A 15,175-nucleotide genomic window follows, 5' to 3' on the forward strand; every position below is an offset into this window, starting at 1 on the left:
TGCCTGCTAGATATAAGTCTCCCTTTTTCCCCAACTCATCTGAAGTAGCACATTGTCTATCAGCTAACCAGATTCTCATGTCCTCAGGCAAATTGCTAAGGGCTTGTTCCCTCACCAAAATGTCTGCCAGCCCTTCAAAAGTGGTGACCTGACATCCACTCACCCACCTATGAAAATAAGTGCTCAGTTCATAGGTTCATAGGTAGGTACTAGGCTATCGGCCCAAGGGCCTATGTAAACCTAGCCAGCAAGGTACCATAGCTTATACCACCCAAGAAAGTTATTTTCCTGTGCCACTGTCCAGCAGAGACACAGAAGTGATCCCTGGGGTGTATTTCCTATTTCCCATCCACTCAAGATTTTTCTTGAAGAGTGCTAATGAAGAACTTTGCTTGACATAGATGGGTAGCTTGTCCTAGAGTATAGTATAGGATAGCATAGTATAGTTCAGCAACATATTCACACACAAATTCATCTGACTTGTGTCTATGCTCACAAAACTTTTTCCTATAAATTTCAGGTGTTAGCTTAAAAAAAATTCTAACAGACAATTCTTAACAGCAGTATAATCAAAATATTCACAATCAGAAAGTTTAGACAACACAGTTACAACTTCACCATGAAGTAAGGGGGTTAGGAACTGTACCCAGGCCTTTGATCAACATCATCCTGTTTACATACCCTCTCAAACATATGAATAAAATGATCAAAATGATCCCCCTCTGTAAAATGCGGAAGAAATTTTATTGATGTTTTGTGCTTCTGGGGTCTGGTTACTCCCTTCCCCATTACCTCCATGACTCTGGCAAAGAATCAGCATCTCCGTTTCATGCTGCCTCTGCTTTTCCTTCTCCTCAGGTTCTAGGAGTAGCAGTTTCTTATTCTCCTCAGCCTGTAGACATCTTAGTCTCTCTGCTGCTTCTGTTTCCAAGTGCCTGGCCTCCAACACAAATCTCTTTAGCTCCACATGGATTTTTAAGTTCTCTGCAGAAAGGTTGAGCTGTCCATTCTGTGAGTGTTACACATCCCCACGGCCAGTCTGATTGCCCTCCTGATTGCTGTTTTCTCATGCAGCTGTGAGCAAAGCTGCAATCATGTCTGCCTTAGTCAGGTTTCCATACACCAGTCCCTTAGCCTGGCACATCTCAGCCAACTGGTTCTTTGACAGCTTGCCATACTCCTCTGCTGACATGCTTGCTTGCTCTCCCTGACTAACTAAGCTAACAAAAGAAATAAAATAATTGTGATCTGAACTCTGAATATTCACTGTGTGGCTGATTTAGAGTAAAAAAAACATATTTAAAGATCCCTGTACACAAGCTACAGGAATTTACTATCCACACCACTACAAGCCAGTTGCCAACCAATTAATATGTGGTATGGAAATCCCACCACTGCTACCAATTATTATGTGATCCCATGCACTGCCCCAGTAATCCAGGAGCCTCAATCCTCACCACTAACACCAGTTAGGGCTGTCCACATTGGGAAGGATAACAAATACACACACAGTAAAGTACAATTTCCTTAAGGGCACACAGAGATCACAGTCAATCTGGGGCTGGTTTCTCCCTTTCTCTCCAGATCCCCAATAAGACTCACCACTGGCATAGCTATAGAGTGGAGTCCTTAGCCAGGGTTCCAAACCAAGTCCTCCCAGCACTCCCTCTGTCCAACCAGTGCTTCCCTGCCCAAGTAGCTCACACACAGACACAGACACACTTTGATATATGATTTATATACAAACACACAGACACTCCTGGGGAAGGCTGGCACAGGTTCACTAGGTATGCCCTTTATGCCAAGGCTATAAGGTAGTAATCCACTGCCACCAGAACCCCTAATATCAGCTATTAAAAAGGCCTTTACCAAAGGGTGTCCAATTATTACTGTGCAATATTATTATCCAAATAGTAAGTGTGACTGAGCAGCAAGACTTACTTGGAATTGCTTTGTACCATATTACTATATACATGCAATGCACTCTAGAGCTTAAATTATCTCTATACAAAACAGCCACTGTTTAAAGGTTTAAAATACTTAATACTAATAAATAAAAACACAAGGCAATACTTCTTATTACACAGTGCTAGTCAAGAGTTCAGACATCACAGGAAAATGCTTAAAATAATACTGTAGAATAGTTCTGATATAAATATAGAAAACAGCTAGACTAAACTTACTGTTTCCTATCTTTTCCTAAGAGCAAACACAGTTCTAAATAACCTTACATATAGAGCAAAAGCGGACTACTGGCGAGTTGTGGTCAGCTTTAGACAAAATCCAAAATGCCCTCTCTCTGTCTCCAAGAAAGTCCTTTAAATTGATAATACATCCTGCTGACTCATTTTAGATTCCGTCATTCTTAACAATTCTCTGGTTACCCAGGCTAACATAAGCTCTACATTTACATTTCTTAGTAAGCTTGCACCTGATCAGGAAACCACCAGCAATTAAAGACATTATATTTGTAACATCTAGCAATGAACTCTGGTCTCAAAACAATAGAAAGAATCTGCTGGTTCAGACACCATGGCTCCGAGTTTGAGATCAAACAGTCATACAAGACTTGACTTATCAGCTTTCATCCAGCAGGGTGCACTGTTACATTTTTGATGTTCAACATTTAACACCATTTTCTTCCATTTAAAAGAACAAGCTTATGGCTTATATTAATATTTACAAATGACAGAATTATCTGCAAAATTCTATCTAGCTAGACTGGCAGCCTTCACATATCTTCACAATGTCATTCTGATGTTGTTTCATCATGTGTTATACCTTTTAGTACTGCTTGGCTTTTATTCCCTTCTGGCCTCAGTTGTACATGAAAAGGGTCTTTTATGACCAATGTACCAACCCAGTTAACAAATAATACAGAGATAGATAAATAGATTGATAGTATCATGGTCATGCTATGGGTGTCTCTGAATCATTCCCTCACAGTGTGTCATCACTCGTTGTCCTAGTTCATATAACATGGTGCAGTATTTGTCTCTGAATACTGCTCTTAGTATGTTTAAAGCTGGTAATTATGTGGTACTGCTTTAGTATTGTAGTGAGAGCTACATTAATACCTATAAGGTTTATAGATAACTATTGGCTTTATATAGTATAGAACTTAATATCCATATGTTTTGTAGATAGCTATATGTTTTAATTAGTTTAATATTAAATAGTGTAAATATTTAGATTCTGGTATATTTTGTTGAGAATGTCATTTTCTGTTCCCTACTGACATGTAGGTACTTGAAATGCTGAATGCCAATAAACCAAATGAAAATGCAAAATCTCTCTTCTCCTTTAAACTTCTTTTTTTCAAGGGATGAGTCCCCCACCCCTTGAATATATATATATATATATATATATATATATATATATATATATATATATACACTTTATATGTTCGACACTTGAAATGCCGACTTTCATATGGCCGAAACCATATGATCGACATTTGAAATGTCGAACATATGAAAGAAAAACAAAAAAAACAACAAACACTCACAAAAACACTGCTAGCACACCACCCGTGGGGGGCCATGCCCGCACATCCCCCGTAACTTAAATATACCATCTTCGAGATCGCACTACAGTGTGGAAGATGGAAATCTTTCCATTCCGTACTGTAGGGAGATGCTGGTTCCCCATGGTCGACATTCAAAAGTCGATCATATGGTCTCGGCCATATGAAAGTCGACTTTCTGAAGTGTTGACTATATGAAGGGGCTCTCTCTCTATATATATATTATATATATATATATATATATATATATATATATATATATATATATATAATATATATATATATATATCAACTCCAAGCTCATCAAACCATGGAGAAACAATAATGGTTATCCTGGACTTTGTAAGCCTGCTTTTTTGGTCATTCAGTCTCCATGTTTTGGGACTCAATCTAGTGGGTACCAATATTTCAAATGGGTACTGCCATTTTCTGTTAGGCTGACTGAAGTCGTGCTTCCTTTTTATTTTTTGAATTTCATTTTCCATTCCATTTTTGCGGTACTCCAGTTGCACGACTTTGGTTTATAAATAAGTGTGTGTGTGTGTGTGTGTGTGTGTGTGTGTGTGTGTGTGTGTGTGTGTGTGTGTGTGTGTGTGTGTGTGTGTGTCTGTGTGTGTGTGTGTGTGTCTGTGTGCATATTATGTGTTTGTTTGGATAGAAGTTTTTTTTTCTGCCAGCATGAATGTTACTGAAGCATATGCAGATAGAGTGGTGAGAATATTTTCATCAGATAAACATCTTTATCATGGCCTTTTACTAATATTTATTCATAGCATAATATATATTCTAACAACTTATCCATCCAACTATGTATTGAAAAAATTGAGTTCCTAATCTTATAGTACATTATATTTGTGTGTCTTACATGCCAGGCACCTTAAGTAATCTCCCTTTCTTCATTTGAATAAATATTTTCCTTTAATGTCAATGGACTGCAGTAGCTATGCAGTCTGCTTAGTATGGTATTATATAGTTTAGCCAAACTCCTCCTCCTAAATTTGTTCAAAGAAGAATTAGATTCACCAAACAGTACATGAAAGTTGAGTTTACGTGCAAAAGTTTTAAATCAAGTATGGGTATCCACCATGTTGGCCTGGGTTGCTGGTATAAAATTGAATCCTTTAAGGAAAAGGTTGTGATATTCAGGGCTTATGTTTAAGTCAGAAAAATTGTAGATATTGAAACCAAAGAAAGAAGTAATATTCACCACGCCTTTGTTGGTGATTGAGAAAACACAATTCTACATGGCACCTGGCTTTAGACACAGCAAATCTACCTGTATTAAATGACTATATTTCCATTGCTAGTGAACTTAAAAGAAAAGTCCATATAGTTTGAGCAAAATTTTAAAATTGTTATGGCTTTCTGTAGTATTTTGACATTCTAAATTTGTTCTTAGCCATTTATACTTGGTTTTATGTGGAAGTGTTCTTTGGTGTATGTACACCTTTCAGAACTTTCCTGGGATTTGTTCAGCCTGCCTATTGATTGACAGTTCCTATGGGTGTAGTTTGACTTCTCTGAGCTTTTAAATTCAGTGTTTAGAGAAGTTTTGATGGTTCTGAAGAAGTCTATGTTTAGACAAAAGCGCTTAACCATGAATTGTAAAAGATTGCTTCTTTCTACAACTGCAAACTGGAGTGGTTTCTACCATTGTTGGATTCATTTGCTGGGGTATTTGGCTTCCTGGTCAGTTGTTTGTTCTTTGCTTGGATTTCTGTTCCAGTTCCAGGGATTTCTCGGCTTTTCGTGGATGTTTGAAGACACAAGTTAGAAGATGAAAAATAATAATAATGACACTAGCTGATAAATGTATTTTTCACAACTATTTTTTGTGTACACTTTGAGAATTATAGCTAGATAGGGAGAAGTATATATTTACATGCATATGTATGTGTGTACCCTTTTGTGTGTGTGTGTGTCATCATCATCATCCCCCTTTTTCCCATTTACATGGGGTTGGGGTATCGTATTAACTGTCGCCAAATCTCTCGATTCAGTGCCACTCTCCTGCCTTCTTCAACACTCATGCCTGACTGTCGCAGATCTTCTTTCACACAATCCATCCACCTCTTTGCTGGATGCCCTCACTTCCTGTCTGTCCCAAATCTCCCTCACCAGATTGTCTTCTGCTTTTCTACACATGTACCCATACCATAGTAATCTGTTCTCTTTGATCTTTTCTACAATTGGAGCTACTTTGGCTTCTGCTCTTATGTCCTCATTTCTTCGCCTGTCCTGCAGTGTGCATCCTATCACCTTTCTCAGGCACTTCATTTCCATCACCTCTAGCTTCTTCAACTGTTCTGCCTTTACTGCCCAGGTTTCTGTACCATACAGTAGTACTGGTCGCACCACTGTCTTGTACACCTTACTTTTCAGCTTCTTTGGCATTCTTCTGTCATAGACTACACCTGATACTCTATGCCAGTTGGCTGCAGCCCCTCTGATTCTAGCTTTGACCTCATCATTCAGACTACCCTTCTCCTCAACCACCCCTCCCAGATACTTGAAGCTGTTTACTTGTTCCACTATCTTTCCATCTATCTCTATTCTCAGCTTCTTCTGATTTCCCCAATCTGCTGCCATTACCACTGTCTTATCTGTGCTTAGTTTCATCCCATGTGCCTTCAGATTTGCATTCCATTCTCCTATCCTTTGCTGAAGTTCTAGAGCAGAGTCTGCCTGTACTGCCACATCGTCTGCATACAACAGCTTTGTTGCTCTGACCCCTCCAACCTGTTTGCTGATGTAGTCCATTACAAGTATGAACAGCAGTGGGCTCAGAGCTGAACCCTGGTGTACACCCACTCCCACTTGGAACCCCTCAGTGAGGCCAAACACTGTCTGTTTCTGAGTCACTGGTCCTTGTACATAGCCTGTACTAATTCTACCAATGTTTCTGGGACTTCAAACCACCGCAGTACTGCCCAGATCAGCTTTCTTGGGACATTGTCATATGCTTTCTCCAAGTCTAGGAAAGCCCAGTTTGACTCTCTCCTCTTCTCTAGTTTCTTCTCAAGTATCTGTCTCAATGCAAACGTCGGGTCAATTGTGCTGCATCCTGATCTGAATCCGAACTGTTCATCTCCCATCTTACATTCTACTATTCTCATGTGATCCGCTTATCAATCACCCTCTCCAGAACTTTCATGCAATGTGGTAGGAGTTTGATGCCTCTGTACTGTCCACAGTTGTGGATGTCCCCTTTATTCTTGTATACTGGCACGAGTATGCTTATTCTCCAGTCATCTGGGATACGCCTTTCTCTCCACACTGCAATTAGTACCCTCAGGAGCCATTTCTCCCCTAGCTCACCCAGCATCTTTATCATATCTGCTGTGATCTCATCTGAGCCTGCTGCTTTCCCTGACTTCATTTTCCTTAGTGCTGCTCTTACTTCTTCTAAGCTGGGCTCTTCTTCTACTCTCATTGTAGGCTGTTTCTGAGGCAGTACCACTTCTGTGGGGTTTTCTTCATTCAGAAGCTGCTGGAAATACTCCTTCCATCTGCCTTTGATGTCCTGTGGGCTGGTAAGCAGGTTGTTGCTGGAATCCCTTATGAAGGGTGTCTGACTATCTTCTTTGTCTTTCTGTCTTTGCCTTGCAACCTGGTATAGTTTCTTTGTGCCCCTTACTGAGTCACTTTCCAGAAGCTGATAGTGTGCCTCTGATGCCCTATTATTTGCTATTGCAACTTCTTTCTTAGTTACTTTGTTAGCCAACCAGTAGTCCTTCCTAGCTTGGTCAGTCTTTTCAATCTCCCACTTCTTCCTGCACTCCTTCTTTCTTTTGATTACTTCCTGCACTTCTGCATTCCACCACCAGCTTTCCTTATGTACCTTATTTCCATACCTGGCTCGGCCACATATTTTTTCTGTAGTCCTAACACATGCTGTTTTTAGGTGCTGCCACTCTTTTTCATCTCCACCTATTTCCTCTTCTTCTTGGGGTGCTAGAGCCCTGAGTAATTCCTTGAACTGCTGTACTTTCTCTCAAGTCAACTTCCAGGTCTTCAGCCTGGTCTCTGTTGACCTTAGAGCCTTCTCTGACCACTGCTTGCAGCTGATTGTGGCAACTACTGGTTTATGCTGTGAACCGACTGTTTCACTGGGGATGACTTTGCAAAGATTCTACCCCAGTGCCTTTTCCTTACTAGGAGGAAGTCTACCTGAGTTGCATGTTGGCTACTCTTGTATGTGATCTTGTGACTGTCTCTCTTTCTGAACCATGTGTTGGCTAATATCAAGCCATTTGCCAGACAGAAGTCTAGAATGGCTTCTCCTTCTTTATTCCTATTGCTCCACCCATGTGGACCCAGGCAGTCCTCGTATCCTGTTCTGTCTGTCCCGATATGTGCATTTAAGTCACCCATTATCAACACCAATTAATGTTGTCCTGCTTTATCTAGTAGATCCTGCAACTGCTATCTGAATGCACTCTTTTCCTCACTATCACAACCCTGCTGTGGGGCATAGGCTGAGATTATGAATACTGTCCTATCATTACACTGGAGTCTGATTGCCATGAGTCTGTCATTAATTCTGATGATATCCCTCACTGACTTCTGAAGCCTCTGTCTCACCACAATTCCTACACCATTTCTAGCCTGTCCACTACCTGAGTAGTAGAGTCTGGATCCCAAGCCAAGTGGCTTTGTTGCACTGCCCTTCCATCTTGTCTCTTGGATACATAGGATGTCCAGCCTCCTCCGTATCATCATGTCATCCACTTCTAAGCTGCATCCTGTCAGTGAACCTACATTAAGCGTAGCAATTCTCAGTTCATGTTTGGCAGGTTGGTTGGTTTTATGTCCAGCTTTCACTCAACAGAGCTATCCCAGGTAACCCAGGCTGGGCAACTAGACACTGGCCAGCCAGTAGCCTATTGACCCAGGGCTGCTGTGCTTTTATGGCCGGCACACACTGGCCAATAGGTGCACATATACCCCTCCCACCGTTAGCATGGGTCCCTGGCGTGGGTCAGAGAGTAGGCTGGGTCCTCAACCGACTTGTAAAATATGGCTCTAGGTGATTCGGTCATGTTGACTGTCGCCAAAAAAAATGGGCATGGGTAGTTACCGGGGTGTGTGTGTGTGTGTGTGTGTGTGTGTGTGTGTGTGTGTATATATATATATATATATATATATATATATATATATATATATGAGAGAGAGATAGGTATACATAGATGTAAGCATATTTCTCTGTACACACATACACACACACACACACACACAAAACTTTACAATATGAATGTACTGTAATGGATATTTTCTCCCTGGCCCTCTGCTGAAAATGGGCTCTGCCCAGTCAAACTTTCTCAGTCAACAAAGGCAAATAAATAAATAAATGTAACCGATGGAGGTTGCATGGAAATACTAACAACAATTAAGCTTTGCTAACAGCAGTACTGCTTCACTCAGCCCATCTACAAACAAGATATTACTTAGGATCACTATGTCACTGAACAAACAGAACATCAAAAAAAAAAAAAAAAAAAAACAGAAAACTTTACATGTAGCATTTTGTTTAGTAGAACTTTTCCAACACCATCCTGTCACTCCATGCATTCATATAACACAACATTCCTTCCAGCCACCTAAAATATGACAAGCTAATATTATGGAAGCATGGAAGTAAATGAAATGCAAATATGTTCCTTTTCAATTGTGTTAAATGAATCGATACAATTAGATAGATTAGAAAATTTGACCTGCGTCTATTCTAATAGTTCTCTGTTTTGCCACCTGTCTTAATCTGAGTTTGTTTCAGTTTGTTTATCATGAGCAATACATATTAGTAAACTGTTTTATAAAATAAATATGTTACAAATGTTATCATAGAGAATTATGATTACATAGAAATGATCTATATGTTTGTTCTTTTTTGTTTGTTTTGTAGGATGCTTTTTACCATGGAACTGCTGCATTGTTTTATCTCAGCGCATCAGTGCTAGAAGCCTTTACAACCATTGCGATTTCAGGAAACACAGACACAGACACACTTCTTAAGTATTATAGAGAAAACATTGCAGCTTCAGTAAGTATTATCACAATCTAAAAGTGTTTTAAAGCAAGTGTATCTTTCCAAATCAATACACAATTATACTTGCCATTTCTTCAACAACATTGTGTGTGCATGCATACATATTTCTGTCCCCCCACACACAGACCCAAAAAGTTCTTTCCTTTCAATTAAATAATAATGACTGTGAATGTGGCAAAATTTTAAAGTGCACAATACAGCTTACTCATTTTGATGAATATCACTGTATAGCTAGATATAAAGCAGAAGCACAATACATTTTAAATGAATTTACATGAGTTTCATTTGCAAGACTGAAACAGCACAAGGATGCAGAAACATAAAACTATATTTGTTATATTTTATTGTATTTCTAGTTTAGTTTAAAATGAACAATTAAACTGGGTGACAGCAAACCAGATTTTATTATTTTATCATGTGTATTTTCTCATTGTGGTCATATATTATGCTGTTTGAAGATACTGATCTCTTTTCTGTCTAGATTATAATAAGTAAATATATCAAATGGCACACACATTTATTTAAAATTTAGCATACCAATTTGTTGAAAGTATTTTTGCCTGACTTGAAGACTGAAAAATGCATTGGATTTTCCAGAAACTCTTAGCATGTTCCTTTTTCCCAAAACCAGTCTGATATGAGGGTTAGTTTAGGTACCCAGGGTATGAGAGGTGTGGGAGGTAATGTCCCTCCATGGGTAGGTCACAGGGCTTTCACCACACATAAAATTAGATGTTTACCATGCTTTTGTTGAATTTTTGTACCTGTAGGTTTCATGAAAATATTTCTTGAAATCATGTTTCTGTTGAATGCAATTTCTGGGACTGCATTTAATCACTACACAAGGCTGGGTTTTAAAAGTTGACAACATATATCGGAAGTTAAAGAGAAATTAAAAAGCACGAAATGCAGCCTAAAGTTGTATCAACACAAATGCACAATATAAAAAAGTAGTAAAAGAAGAGAAGTAAAAGTTACATGTTTAGCCAGTGCATTACTGGCTTTACTTCTTAATGATATCTGCAAATGTAAAGCCAGTAATGTACTGGCTAAACATATAGCTGAGTTTCCTGGACATTTCTTTAAGCTTATGGTGCTTCAGCTGCTCACTAGGAGTCTGAGGGGTGGTAATGTCAATAATTTCACTGAGAAGGTGGAGACCAGATGAATAGTGGAACTGCAAGCTGATAAAGACAATAGCTTGAATGCCATGGTTCCTTTAAGACATTTGCCGAAAGCCAGAAGATTAGTTTATTGACCAATTGTTTTTTGTAATATGATTTATTGGTTTTAGTACTTAAGTGTTTCTGCTTCAGTGTTTTGTATTGTATTGGTCTGATGAAGAGCTTGTTGGCTTGAAAGCACTTACCAAATATCAAATTTTATATTTTTAGCTGTGTTTAGTCTGATATAAAGAACATTTTTCCTGCTCTGTTAGGGTAAACTTTGTATGTTGAAGCACATGTAGTATGGAAATGTTGGAAGCATTGGTCAGAGTGGAGAGTATAAGTACACAATGGGCTGTGCAGAAATGTATGATCCTAGAGAAGAATAAAAATTCCCAAAGATGTATTCAAAGAAAACATACCTGGAGTGAGCTGATGTACAAAAGTGCTGACCAAAAAATTTCTCTATTTTGGAGTATATAATTTTGACTGAAGCAGTCAGGAACTATACATCCCAAAACTGTCTGACAGTAATGATCTAAAATATTTTAGAGAATAGATGACATATAGTGATACATTTAATTGGACTTACTTTAACCTTTAAACTTATTTAAGCACAGTTACTCATAAAATAGACAAAATGTACCACATGTTATGGCTTATAACAAGGTTTACTTTTCATTACAGATATGGATGATGATTCTCCATTTACCTCAGAACCAAGTTCATATAATTACCCAAAACAATGTTTAGTTTACAGTCTCTTTATACGATTTTTGTCATGCACTTCACATCCTGTTTGGTGTTTTTTGCTGATTCTGTATGGAAGCATCTGTAAGGAAGCATGTCAGAGTTTTCTGATTTTGTGAAAAAGCATGCAATGTTTGCTTTTCAGAATTGTTTCTCAGAGTTTCTGCTGATTCTATGAGGAAGCATGTCCATTAACAGATGTTTCTTGTTTTCCAAGGCACCAATTAATTTTGTCAGGGTTTCATCACATAGTATGGATGCCAAATTTACATTGCTAAGCTCTAATCCTGCATTTAAGCAAACGTTTAGTTTGATTAACCCTTTCAACATATTCTAACAGTTCCATCTTTTTGTATTAAACTTTTATTCATCAGTTAAAAACAATTGCTGTTCTACTTGTTCTGTAATAACATTTATTTACTCATTAGTAACAGCAACAAGCTTTGTTTGACAAACTTTAGTACATATGAGTAGTACACAACCAAGCATAATGATAACCATAATAGCAATTAAAAAATGATTATTTTTCCTGTCTATCCTGTAAATAGACTACTTATCCAATCGTTCCAATCAGTATTCCAAGCTTTTCTGCTGTGCTGTGAGACCTCTGTAATAATCTCTAGGTGTGTTTTAATAAATTCTGTTTTGGTTTTCCCTTAATGATGCTGCAATGTATTTTAATCACACCTTCCTTCACATAATGAATACCCTAGCACCCATTCATATGAAAAGAATCAAAAATAACTCAGCACCATGTCTCTCTAAGGAATGTAAACACCTGATAAAGCAAAGGGACTTAGCCTGGATAACTTGGCAACTAAACAAAAATGAACAAAATCATGTCAATTTCAAAACACTATGTAACAAAGTGACAAAACTAATCAACAGAGATAAGAAGTCATACTATTCAAAGCTTCATCTCCAGCGTAAAATCAATCCCAATAAATTTTGGCAGTCCATATCTTCTCTACTTAACCCTGGAATCAACAAGGAGCACAACTCCATCACAAATAGCTCTCACCTTTAACAAGCACTTCATAAAATCAATATCAGACCTACTAAAGAGCCCCCCCTTATGCTGGACTCCCTCCCTTCAACCTTGTCAGACATGAACCCTAGACCATCAACTACTTCTAACCCTGTCATTAATAACCCTCCTACTCAACAATGTGTCTTACAAACTCCATTCTCATTTCACCCATACCCACTGAAACCATTAAGAAACTACTACAAAAACTAAAACCCTGCTCCACCTCAGCTGATAATCTTCCACCACACTACACTACCTCAAACTGGCTGCCAACTCAATCACCTACCCAATCAGTATCCTTATAAATAGGTCTTTATCTGAATCAGAAGTACCTACCATATGGAATCAATCTCATATCACCCCATCTACAAAGGAGGCACCTCTTTTGAACCATCCAGTTTCTATCCTATATCCATCTTGTCACCCATATCCAAAATTCTCAAGACAGGTATCAATCAGCAGGTAATGCAATATGTATTACAAAACAAGCTTCTAACCAAAGCCCAATATGGCTTCTGACCCAGCCACAGCACAGCTACAGCCCTATTATCCTTTACAGACACTGTGGACAAGGCCAGAGATGCAGGATGTTATACCGCCTCAGAATTCCTTGATCTTTCCAAGGCCTTCGACACAGTGTATCACCCCTTACTATTGAACATACTGTCTAACTTATACTTCTGACATAACACAGTAAAATGGTTTCAGAGCTACCTCAAGGGTTGTAAACAAGCAGTGAAATGGTGAAATGAACTCTCACCCTTTCTCCACAACCCTACTGGAGTCCCTCAAGGATCCATCCTTGGACCCCTACTCTTCAACATTTTCACAAACAACCTTCACACTGCCTCTCACCCTGGAACCCTCATTCAGTATGCTAATGATTCCACCATAATCTGTACCACTCAATCACTACCAGAACTACTTTCAAAAACTCAACAGTCCTTTACTGCAGTCAAATCCTGGCTAAGAAATGCCTATCTCTTTCTTAATCCAAAGAAGACCAAACTAGTACTCTTTCACCCCAAAAAACACCTCCCGTGACACTGATCATTTCAACATCCTTGCATCTGACAACACTGTCATAGAAATAGTGCAAGAAACCAAACCTCTAGGTGTTATCATTGATAAACTTTAATTCAACCCCCATTTACAGCAAAATATGAAGAAAATACATCAAAATTGGGATCTTATATAAAAACAAACATTGCTTTCCTGTAGCAACCAAAACAACTCTTGCAAAAACATTTTCACTTCCCTCCCTTCTTTATAGTGCCCCTATCCTAACTAACTTACAAACTTCTACCCTAAGCAAGATGGAACAGTCTTACAACAAAGTTACAAAGTTTGCCACATACTCTAGTTATCATGCATACCACTGTAAACCACCACTAGAACTAAACTGACTTGAACTCCTTAACCAGTTTGCCTTTATTCAGCTATCTGCCTTGCACAACTTTATTTTCAAGCCTACTGCCTGCCTGCCCTGCACTTATCAATCTAGTTACACCTTACACACCAAATCAATCCCAACAATCAGAAGACAAAAATCTCTTAGCTATCTCAAAACCCACAAGAAAACCTGGTCACTTTCTATGTTCTTACTATGTCTCTATACTATGGAATTCACTACCTCTAGCTATCAGGTCTATGCCTGGCCTAATCCGTTTCAAAGCCTCTTTAAAAATTCATCTCAGAAATACATGGCTCTGCTTCTGTATAAAGCCTGCCTAATGCTCAGCTTTTTCTTCTTCTTCCACATTAGCATCATCCTCCTCTTCTGCCATATTTCACTCTCTCACAGTCTGCAAGAGCCTAAAGCTGTCCTAACTTCATCTCTGTTTCTATACCATATCCTTAAGTTACTACTCAAGCTGTAATGTCTCTATTCTTAACTCTCTCATTATCTTTATGCATCACTAACATTCTGCTATTATTTTCCTAACTGAAACCAACATTCTATTTTTTTCATGTACTAGAACTGTTAATGTCATACAGTGCACTACCTACGTACTACTTTTGGACATATATCTACTCATAGGCTATGTATATGGTGAGAATGACTATTACTATCTATGTTATATTACTATCTATGTTTTAATGCTATAGAATTGTCTAGATGTGTAATCTTGTAGCTTAGTTTCTTTCAGCTTATGTTTGTATAGTATTTCTAATGTCATTTGTATTGGATTGGATTATACTGTACTTGTACTATATATGGAGCTTTTCTCCGTGGGCCTCTGCTGAAATCGGGTTCTGTAGACCTAGTCAGACCACCCCTGTAAACAAATGACAAATAAATAAATAAATAAATAATAAATCTGGGATAAATGAACAGTATTCTTCTTCTATTAAAGAGTAAGTACCACCTTGAAAAGCTAGTATATAATCTAAGGCCATTCTGTTTTGTAAAACCATAGTTCTTATGGCTGTCATTTCAATAGTAATGTCAGAGATCACACTAAAAGTGGCATTTAGATAATTTTCTTAATTCCCAAATAGCTTTGGCTGCTCCATACCATTGAAACATACCTGCTCCTGCAATTACATTGTCTCCTAAATTCATACTTTTTAATTTTAAGTAATCAAGGTTTTAATGACAATGTTTTGACATATCTAATTCTTCCACAGGATGTTGTATTACATCAAGAGCTGCT

The 15,175-nt window shown here is 38.3% G+C and overlaps 1 protein-coding gene across 2 annotated transcripts in view; it reads left to right on the top strand.

Moving 5' to 3' along the window:
* LOC122789881 (myelin and lymphocyte protein-like) overlaps positions 1-15,175 on the top strand; it is a 278,451-nt gene that overhangs the window by 208,845 nt on the left and 54,431 nt on the right. For both annotated transcript variants that reach the window (XM_044057320.1, XM_044057316.1), the window contains exon 3: positions 9,429-9,566. In XM_044057320.1, the coding sequence (XP_043913255.1) occupies positions 9,429-9,566 (138 nt within the window). The remainder of the gene's footprint in view (positions 1-9,428; positions 9,567-15,175) is intronic.

Source organism: Protopterus annectens, chromosome 1.part2, assembly GCF_019279795.1.
Source record: "Protopterus annectens isolate FY-2018-M chromosome 1.part2, PAN1.0, whole genome shotgun sequence".
Classification (NCBI taxonomy): Eukaryota; Metazoa; Chordata; order Ceratodontiformes; family Protopteridae; genus Protopterus; species Protopterus annectens.